This window comes from Numenius arquata, unplaced genomic scaffold, assembly GCF_964106895.1.
Source record: "Numenius arquata unplaced genomic scaffold, bNumArq3.hap1.1 HAP1_SCAFFOLD_1371, whole genome shotgun sequence".
Taxonomy (NCBI): domain Eukaryota; kingdom Metazoa; phylum Chordata; class Aves; order Charadriiformes; family Scolopacidae; genus Numenius; species Numenius arquata.
Window position 1 is genome coordinate 9,735 of NW_027415779.1, and position 10,731 is coordinate 20,465.

General features: G+C 56.9%; 1 protein-coding gene across 1 annotated transcript; it reads left to right on the plus strand.

Moving 5' to 3' along the window:
- Positions 1 to 4,322: 4,322 nt before the first annotated feature.
- SP1 (Sp1 transcription factor) lies at positions 4,323 to 8,047 on the plus strand (the record flags this gene model as incomplete). The annotated part of the gene is made up of 3 exons (XM_074167909.1): positions 4,323 to 4,491; positions 5,677 to 5,876; positions 7,306 to 8,047. Coding segments are annotated over 3 exons (689 nt in total), but the record flags the coding sequence as incomplete, so codon positions are not given.
- Between the last annotated feature and the right edge of the window lie 2,684 nt (positions 8,048 to 10,731).

Here is a 10,731-nt window from a genome sequence, read left to right on the forward strand (position 1 = left end):
GTGGGACTGAGCTGATCCTGGTGGGTCTGAACTGGTCCCGGGTGGGACTGAACTGGTCCTAGGTGGGTCTGACCTGGTCCCAGGTGGGACTGAACTGGTCCCAGGTGGGACTGAGGTGGTCCCAGGTGGGACTGGCCTGGTCCTGGTGGCACTGAACTGGTCCTGGGTAGGACTGAATTGGTCGTGGTGGCACTGAACTGGTTCCGGGTGGACTGAGCTGGTCCCGGGTGGGACCGAACTGGTCCTAGGTGGGACTGAGCTGATCCTGGTGGGTCTGAACTGGTCCCGGGTGGGACTGAACTGGTCCTAGGTGGGTCTGACCTGGTCCCAGGTGGGACTGAACTGGTCCTGGTGGGACTGAGGTGGTCCCAGGTGGGACTGGCCTGGTCCTGGTGGCACTGAACTGGTCCTGGGTAGGACTGAATTGGTGCTGGTGGCACTGAACTGGTCCCGGGTAGGACTGAACTGGTCCCGGGTGGGACTGAGCTGGTCCTGGTGGGACTGACCTGATCCCACGTGGGAGTGAACTGGTCTGGTGGGACTGAACTTTTCCCCTGTGGCACTGAACTGATCCCGAGTGGGACTGTACTGGTCCTGGTGGGAGTGAACTGGTCCTGAGTGGGACTGACCTGATCCCAGGTGAGACTGAACTGGTCCCGAGTGGGACTGGCCTGGTCTTGGGTGGGACTGAACTGGTCCCAGGTGGTGATTCCAGCATCTTTTGGGCTGCGATTTCAGCTGAGCGTTTCCTCCGGGGGGTTTTTTTGGTCTTTGGGGATGGTGCCGTGATTTAATCCACGCTGTTGGGACACCAGGACACCCCCTCCCAGTGCCACCCATGACGTCCCAGCGTCTCCTTAGACGGTGACATGTCCCTTGTCCCCCCCTGTGGACGAAGTGGCCCTGACGTGACGTGAGTAGAGACTTCGTTCCCTGGATTGCAGCCTCTGGGGGTCTCCATCCTTGAGGGCAAAGGGCTTTTCCCAGGAAACCCGGATCCCTGCGGATTTGGGGGGGGGGCAGAGCAGCCCCCCCTCATTTCAGACCTCCTTATTCTTGTGCCCCCGACCTGGAGGTCAAAGCTCCCGTGGATGCCGTGGGGTGAAATCCAAGCCCAGAGGAAGCCCAGACCCTGTTGAGCACGTAAATCCCACCCCCCCCCCCCGGCCACGCAGATCATCGACGATGCCACCCCGGAGCCATCAGCCATCGCCCCACGTCACCAGGGATCTATTCCCGGTGGCTTTTGTCCTCCTTTGTCAGGGAACCTGCTGGAAAACCGCTCCCCCCCCTCCCAGGGGGGGAGACTTCCCGATGCCAAAAAGCTCTTCCTCCTTCCCCACCATCGCTTGGCTCCAGGTTGTGAAACTCCCTCCCGGCCGTGGGAAAAGAAAGAGCCCGACCCTCCCCTGATGGACGTTTTGGGCCGGAAAAGTCAAGAATTTGGGAATTTATCCTTTTTCGACCCCGGGGGCGCACCGAGTGTCACCTCCTGCCTAGAAGATGTTAAAGCAGAAAATCGAAGGATTTTAAGCAAATTTCACCGCTTGGGCTGAAGGGGTTTGTCCCAGAAGGGCTTCTCAAAAGACTTTATGGTCCCTCCGCCGGTGGCAGCGTCCCCATCCCCATGCCAGGGAGGTGGCCTTCGTTCCTGTGTCTCCGGAGGACACCGGCAGCTGTTTTTTGGGGATACCGGCTTCGGAAAACAGCGATTTTGGGTCATTTATGCTCCTTATTTAAGAAGCAGCTTCCAGGTACCGGGAAGAGGAGACGGAGGGAACAGACCAGCATCTCCCGGGGCATCCCGATGTCCCCGTCACCCCAGCTGGGTACCACAGTCCTTCCCATTAACCCTTCCTCGCTGGAACCAGCATCGGGAAAAACCCCCCAGTTGGGTGAGGTTTTTTTGGGGCAGATTTGCCCCAACGCAGCCTCATTTCTCGGCAACGGGAGAGGATCCCGGCATCCGTCACCCTTGGGGACAACGTGTTTTATCTCAGCCCCGTGTTCACGCCGTCATCTCAACCCTGCGAGGAAAATGGTAGGAAAAAGGTGAATTTTGGGCTCGAATCCCAACCGAGGATGCTGCCGCCCGGCCGACGGGGCTCTTAAATTTGCCGGTAGACCCCTCGGCATCCGTTAATTGCCACCGAAAAAAGCGGTTAATCAGGCTTTTCAGCAGGAAAATAATCAAACGGCGGAGCTGGAAGGGAAAGAAACCCCTGGCGACGTGGAGATGGGGATCATCGGGGAAGGAATTAGATGGCAGCGATAAAACGCCGATAAAAACCCAGAGGCTTCCAAATTTCCTACCCCTCAACCCCCCCCATAACCAATGGTTTATGTTTGGGAGCTCGTTGGATCGACCCTGCGGTTCCCGCGGCTTTTTTTTTTAATTGGGAATTGCTCCTGGAGAGAAGGAACCAGATGATGATGATGATGATGATGATGAAGACGATGGTCTTCCTTCCAGCCCCGCTTTATTTATCGCTGCCTGCTTTTTTTTGGGGGGGGGAAAGGAGGGTTTGCGTCTGTTCTGGGGATTTGCTTTCATTGGAGGGATGGCTGAAAAGGGGAAAACTGCCTTTTTCAGCCCAAAAAATGAGGTGGGGGGGAAGGGACCTCGGTGGGGTCGGTGGGATTTGGTGAAATCTGGGGTTTTCTTGGTGATATTTTAACGCTTTATCTCTAATCCCAATGATTTGCTGATTGCTTTATCTCTGACACCGATTCGAGGTGGCCGGTGTTACGCTGGAGAGATGGTTGAAAAGGGGAAATCGGCTTTTTTCAGCCCAAAAAACGAGGTGGGGGGGGAAGAGACCTCGGTGGGGTCAGTGAGAAGGTGGGATTTGGCCAAATCTGGGGTTTTTCCTCAGCGATATTTTGTCACTTTATCTCTGACACCGATTCGAGGCGGCTGATGTTACGCTGGAGAGATGGTCGAAAAGGGGAAATCGGCTTTTTTCAGCCCAAAAAACGAGGTGGGGGGGAAAGAGACCTCGGTGGGAAGGTGGGAAGGTGGGATTTGGCGAAATCTGGGGTTTTCTTGGTGATATTTTAACGCTTTATCTCTAATCCCAATGATTTGCTGATTGCTTTATCTCTGACACCGATTCGAGGTGGCCGGTGTTTCGCTGGAGAGATGGTTGAAAAGGGGAAATCGGCTTTTTTCAGCCCAAAAAATGAGGTGGGGGGGAAGAGACCTCGGTGGGGTCAGTGAGAAGGTGGGATTTGGCCAAATCTGGGGTTTTTCCTCAGCGATATTTTGTCACTTTATCTCTGACACCAATTCGAAGTGGACACTGTTAGGCTGGAGAGATGGTTGAAAAGGGGAAATCGGCTTTTTTCAGCCCAAAAAACGAGGTCGGGGGGGAAGAGACCTCGGTGGGGTCAGTAAGAAGGTGGGATTTGGCCAAATCTGGGGTTTTCTTGGTGATATTTGAACGCTTCATCTCTAATCCCAATGATTTGATGACTGCTTTATCTCTGACACCGATTCGAGGCGGCTGATGTTACGCTGGAAAGATGTTTGAAAAGGGGAAAACTGCCTTTTTCAGCCCAAAATCGAGGTGGGGGGGAAGAGACCTCGGTGGGATCAGTGAGAAGGTGGGATTTGGCCAAATCTGGGGTTTTTCCTCAGCGATATTTTGTCACTTTATCTCTGACACCGGTTCGAGGCGGCTGATGTTACGCTGGAGAGATGGTTGAAAAGGGGAAATCGGCTTTTTTCAGCCCAAAAAACAAGGGGGGGGGGGGGGGAGGGACCTCGGTGGGGTCAATAGGAAGAAAGGATTTGGTGAAAATCAGGTTTTTCTCGGTGATATTTTGTTGCCTTATCTCTAACACCGACGATTTGACGCTTGTTTTATCTCCGACACCGATATGAGGCGGCCGGCGCCGCTCCGTTTACATTTTTTTGCTGTGTTTTCGGGTCTAGATTGGCTAAAATAACTGAAATTGCTGAAATAGTTGGCAGGTGGCTGGAGGGATGGTGAGAAGCTGGTTTTTCCCCCCTCTCTTGCTTCCCCTCCGGACACGAATCGGAGGGCACGGACCAAAATGGGGGGCTGTGGAGGGCACGGGGAACCCCAGGGCTTTAGGGAGAACTCGGTGGGCGATAGTCAGGGCTGGAAAACACCAAAAATGAGGGAGAAAGCTGGAATTCATGATTTTCTACGCCCTGGGATCCTCCTGGCTTTGCGGCTGCGGTGGGGAAAGGTTGGGGGAATCCCCTCAGGTTTCCCTCCCGCTGCTTGGGAGCAGCGGGGGGGGGAGAGCTTTTTCTGGTGGAAAAACCTATGGAAACCTCTTTTTCCTTCCAGGTGACCACGGGGCTCAGCTGGGACTTCACGGGGCCAGCGGGGACGGGCTGGGGGACGAGAATGCGGCGGTGGAAGAAGGAGAAACCAGCCCGGACCCTCAACCCCAGCAGGGACGGAAAACGCGGAGAGAAGCCTGTACCTGCCCCTACTGCAAAGACAGCGAAGGGAGGTAGGGCTGGACCCCCAGCGTCCTCCAAACCTGGGGGAGAAACCCCAAAACCACCCATTTTTTGGCCCCGTTCTCCCTCCCTCCATCCAGGGTGGTTTTAACCCTTTTTACGGAATCACAGAAGGATGTAGGGTGGGAAGGGACCTCTGGAGATCATCTCCCCTCAACCCCCGGCCAGAGCAGGGTCACCCAGAGCAGGTTGGATTCATCCAGGGGGGGTTTGGAATGTCTCCAGAGAAGGAGACCCCACCACCTCTCTGGGCAGCCTCTTCCAGGGCTCTGCCACCCTCACGGGAGAGAAGTTCCTCCTCGTGTTCAGATGGAACTTCCCGTGTCCCAGTTTGTGCCCGTCGCCCCTTGTCCTGTCACTGGGCACCACTGGGAAGAGTCTGGCCCCATCCTCTTGCCCCCCCGCCCTTTAGCTATTGCTCAGCATCGATGAGACCCCCCCTCAGCCTTCCCTTCTCCAGCTGAACATCCCCAGGTCCCTCAGCCTTTCCCCAGCAGAGAGATGCTCCAGCCCCTCATCATCCTCGCAGCCCCCGCTGGACTCTCTCTACTGGTTCCCAGTCCTTCTTGAACTGGGGGGGCCCAGAACTGGTCCCAGTCTCCATCTGGGTCCTCCCCAGGGCAGAGCAGAGGTGGGGGATGACCTCCTTCCACCTCTGGCTACCCCAGGAGACCATTGGCCTTCTTGGGCACATATTGCTGGCTTGTGGGCAACCTGTTGTCTACCAGGACTCCCAGTTCCCTCTCTCAGAGCTGGTTTCCAGCAGGTCACCCCCAACCTGTACTGGTTTGGGGGGTGATTCCTCCCCAAGGGCAGGACCCTACACTTGCCCTGGTTGAACCTCATCAGGTTCCTCTGGCCCCAACTCTCCAGCCTGGCCAGGTCCCTCTGGATGGTGGCCTAACCTTCTGGGGTGTCACCCAACTTTGTGTCACCAGCAAAACGTGGTCCTTCAGGTCCTTGATAAATATATTGGACAGGACTGGACACTGTACTGACCCCTGGGAACCATCACTTGTTGGGGACCTCCAACTGGACCCTGTGCCACTGATCACAACCCTCTGAGCTCTGTCTTTCAGCCAGTTCTCCATTCCCCCCTCCACTGTCCTCTCATCCCACCCACTCTTCCTCAGCTCACCCATGAGGATGCTTTTCTCTTCTGATCTTTTTTCAAGGAGCTCCGGGGATCCAGGTAAGAAGAAGCAGCACATCTGCCACATCCCTGGCTGTGGGAAGGTCTACGGCAAAACCTCTCACCTGAGAGCCCACCTCCGGTGGCACACGGGGGAGAGACCCTTCATCTGTACCTGGTTGCTCTGCGGCAAACGCTTCACCCGCTCCGACGAGCTCCAGCGGCACAAGCGCACGCACACAGGTAGGACACGGGGTGAGGGTCCCACCAGCACCCACCACCCTCCTTGCCAGACCGGTGTTTGGGAGGAATTTGTTATTCTGAGGGTGAGGAGACACCGGCCCAGGTTGCCCAGAGAAGCTGCGGATGCTCCATCCCTGAAGGTTCAAGGCAAGGTTGGACGGGGCTTTGGTCAACCTGGTCTGGTGGGAGGTGGCCCTTCTACTAGAAGGGATGGAACTGGATGGTCTTTAAGGTCCCTTCCAACCCAAACCATTCCATGATTCTATGGTGATTCCACCGCTTCCCTGGGTTGGAAGAGACCTTGAAGATCATCGAGTCCAGCCATCAACCCAATACTGACCAAAGCCACCACCTACCCATGTCCCTCAGCACCATCTTTTAGATCCCTCCAGGGATGGTGTTTGGGGAGTGGAGCCATAGGATGAGGGGGAAGGGTTTTCAACCAAAAAATGGGAGAAAAAATGGGAGATTGAGCTGAGATCTCAGGGAGAACTTCTTTGCTGTGAGGGTGGTGAGAGCCTGGCCCAGGTTGCCCAGAGAAGCTGTGGCTGCCCCATCCCTGGAGGGGTTCAAGGCCAGGTTGGAGGGGGCTTGGAGCAACCTGTTCTGGTGGGAGGTGTCCCTGCCCAGGGCAGGGGGTTGGACTCGATGGTCTTCAAGGTCCCTTCCAACACAAACCATTCTATGGTGACTCCACCCCTTCCCTGGGCAGCCTCTTCCAATGGTTGATGACCCTTTCAGTGCAGAAATTTTCCCCCATATCCATCCTAAACCTCCCCCGGATCAACTTGAGGCCATTTTCCTCTCGTTCCTTGGGAGAAGAGACCGACCCCCCCGGCTATGCCCTCCTTTCAGGGAGTTGTAGAGAGCGAGAAGGTCTCCCCTCAGTCCTCTTTTCTCCAGGCTGAACCTCCCCAGCTCCTTCAGCTGCTCCTCACAAGTTCTCCAGCCCCTTCTCCTTGGTTCTCCAGCCCCTTCTCCTTGGTTCTCCAGACCCCTCACCAGCTCCGTTGCCTTTCTCTGAACTCGCTCCAGCCCCTCAATGTCCTTTTTTTGTTGTGAGGGGCCCAAAACTGGACCCAGCCCTCAAGGTGGGGCCTCCCCAGTGCCCAGTCCAGGGGGACCATCATTGCTCTAGTCCTGCTGGCCACACTCTTCCTGCTACAGGCCAGGATGCTGGTGGCCTTCTTGGCCACCTGGGCGCACTGTTGGCTCATCTTCAGCCCGTTGGTGACCAACACCCCCAGGTCCTTTTCCAGCGACTCTTCCCCCAGTCTGGAGCCTCCATGGGGTTGGTGGGACACTTGGCCTGGTTGAACCTCACACCATTGGCCTTATCCCATCGCTCCAGGCCCCTCCAACCGCCTCTGTAGACCCATCCCACCCTCTTCTTCTACCATCTCACCCCTCTCTCCGTCCCTTCTTCCAGGGGAGAAGAAATTCGCCTGCCCGGAGTGTCCCAAACGCTTCATGAGGAGTGACCATCTCTCCAAGCACATCAAGACCCACCAGAACAAGAAGGGAGGCCCGGCCAACAACGTGGCCATGAACGTCTCCGCCGTCCCCATGGACACCGGGGCTTCGGCGGAAGGGAACGGCGGGGCCACCCCCTCGGCCCTCATCGCCACCAACATGGTGGCCATGGAAGCCATCTGCCCCGAGGGCATCGCCCGCTTGGCCAGCAGCGGCATCAACGTCATGCAAGTGGCCGACCTTCAGTCCATCAACATCAGCGGCAACGGCTTCTGAGGGGCGGGGGGGGCCACCGGGGGCCACCCAACGCGGCGGCGGCAGCAGCGGCGCCAGGACCGGGCCACAACGGGGGGCCAGCGGAGACGACGCCGGGGGACCTCCCGTCACCCAACGAGGGGCCACGTCCCTCGTCACCTCCAGCACTAAACCCCCCCCCCCCCCAGCTCCTCTCTCCTGGGACCGCAGCCCCCCCCTCGAGGGCCCGGTGACCACACGCGAAGGCCAGAGCTATATATATATATTTTTTAATTTCGGCTTCACCTTATTATTATTATTATTTCCTTTTTTTCCCCCTCTCCCCCCCCTCCCCATTTTTTTCCTCCCCCCTCCACTTCCCCCCCTCCCGCCCCCCGGGATCTTACCCGCCCCCCCCTCCTCTCCGTAGCCAGCCTTCGATGCCGTCATGCCTTGGTATATATAAAAAAAAAAAAAAAAAAATTAATCAAAAAAAAAAAATACCAACAAAAAAAAAAATATTCTGATCGTTGGAAGAAAAAAAAAATACTTTTTAGCAAAAAAAAAAACAAAAAAACCACAAAAAAAAAAAAACCAAACCCCCCCCCCCAAAAAAAAAAAAAAAGAAGAAGAAAAAAAAAAAAGAAAACAAGATTCTATATTATTATTATATATATAAAAATATAAAATGTGTTGGTTTGAGAGAGGAGAGATTTTTGCTGCGACCATGGCTTTGGTCTCTTCGATGCCTTATCTTGGGACAGGTTGACCCTCCCCAGGGGAGAGAGAGAGAGGGGGGGGGTGTGTGTGTGTGGGGGGGGGTTTGCCCTTCAGACAGTGCTCCCCCCCCCCCCCCCCGCCCCAGCCCTTAAATTCCATGATGACCTAAAAAGCAGGAAAACCGCAAAAAAAAAATCACCCCCTCGACACCTCCCCCCCCCCCCCATCTCTTTTTTTTTTTTTTTACGCTTTGCTTTTAGGTTGGTCTTTAATTTCTTTGTAATTATTTGGGTGAGATTTTGATTTATTATTATTTTCCCCCCCCCCCCTTTGTAAAAAAAAAACCAAACAAAAAACCAGCCCCCCCCTTCCCTCCCCCCCCCCCCCCTCGCCCTTCCCTGGACTTTTATTTTTTTCCTTTTTCTTTTTTTTTTTTTTTTTTTGCTTGATTTTCCAGCGATTTTCCTTTTTTTTCCTGGATTCGGGAAGGGTTTGGTGCGGGTTCACTGGAGCCGTTTCGCAGAAGGGGCTGGGACCCGGCGCCTCTCGGGGGGGGGGGGGGGGACACATACACAGATGGGGGGGGGGACACACACACACGCAAGACAAGGGGGGGGGGAAAGGCTTTGGTTATTTTATATATTTTTATTAATTTTTATTATTTTTTGGCTGCCTTTTGGTCTTAAAAAGAAGAATAATGATGCGGAAAAAAATCAGCCCCCGCGGAGCTGGGGCTGGGGGAGGGGCGGGGGGGGGGACGGGAGATGGTGCTTTCCCCCCCCCACCCCCCCCGGAGAGGGGACAGGGTTGTCACCGCGGGGGTGACACCGGAGGTGGCTCCTGGCTCTTCCTTCCTTCCTTCCAAAAAATGGGGTGAAACAGGGAGGTTTTGGGGAAAAACCCTTTTGGTTTTTCCAAAATCTGGCTTTTCCCAGCCTGGGGGGGGGGGCCGCAGGCTCGGGGGGGGGGGGCTTTCTCCCAGAAGTGGGTTCCCTCCCTCCTCTTCCTCCTCCTCCTCCGCTCCTGCCTCTTCCCCCCCCCCATGGGGGGGTCCCCGTGCTGGGGGGAGCACCCAGCGCCGTTCCCCCCCCCCCCCCGGGGGGGGGATTTTCATCTCAGGGTGATTGAGGGGCCGGGGGGGGTGGGAAGCGCATCCCCCCCCCCCCCCCCGACCCCCTCCCCGGGCTGGGGGGGGGGTGAAATCTTGTATTTTTGGGGTGAAAAGAAGGCAAAACGGGTCGGAGGCAGAGAGGAGAGAGTTTGAGCAGAGCAGGCAGCGTCGGGGGGGGGCACCCCAGGATGGGGGGGGGGGGGGGCAGAGGGGGGGGCCGGAGATGTCCCCGTTGTCCCCCTTGTTTGTCCCCTTCCCTCCTTGAGGGGGGAGGGAGGAGCCCCTGGTTTTTCTCCCTCATCCATGAACCCCCCCCCGGTGTCTTTGTCGTGTCCCCCCCCGGTGTCTTTGTCCCCCCCCCGGGTGTCTTTGTCCCCCCCCCCCCCCCCCCCCGGTGGGGAGGGGTCCCCTTGGCTTAGAAGCGTTTGGGTTTTTTCTGTGGTTTGAGGAAAATCGGGGACTCCCCCGGGCTGCGGAGAGCGGTGGCCATTGTCCCCATGGATGGGTGTCACCATGGCTGTCCCCAGGTGTCCCCATTGTCCCCATGGATGGGTGTCCCCCATAATTGTCCCTGCGTGTCCCCCATAATTGTCCCCATGGCCAGGTGTCCCCCATAATTGTCCCCATGGATGGGTGTCCCCCATAATTGTCCCCATGGCCAGGTGTCCCCCCATAATTGTCCCCATGGATGGGTGTCCCCCATAATTGTCCCTGCGTGTCCCCCATAATTGTCCCCATGGCCAGGTGTCCCCCGTGATTGTCCCCATGGATGGGTGTCCCCCATAATTGTCCCTGCGTGTCCCCCATAATTGTCCCCATGGCCAGGTGTCCCCCATAATTGTCCCCATGGATGGGTGTCCCCCATAATTGTCCCTGCGTGTCCCCCATAATTGTCCCCATGGCCAGGTGTCCCCCGTGATTGTCCCCATGGCCAGGCTTCCCCACCATCATCCCCGTGTGTCCCCACGGTCCCCGTGGCCGGGTGTCCCCCGTGACTGTCCCCTTGTGTCCCCACGGTCCCCATAGCTGGGCGTCCCCTGTGATTGTCCCCGTGGCCAGGTTTCCCCGCCATCGTGTGTCCCCATGGTCCCCGTGGTTGTTGTTCCCCACCGTTGTCCCCATGGCCATCCTTCCCCGCCATTGTCCCCGTGGCCAGGCGTCTCCGTGATCGTCCCCATGCGTCCCTGTGGTCCCCAGGGCCGTGCATCCCCGTGATTGTCCCCGTGGCCATGCGTCCCCTCGGTCCCCATGTGTCCCCGCCGTACCCTTGGCTGGGCTTCCCTGGTGATTGTCCCCATGGCCACGTGTCCCCTGATC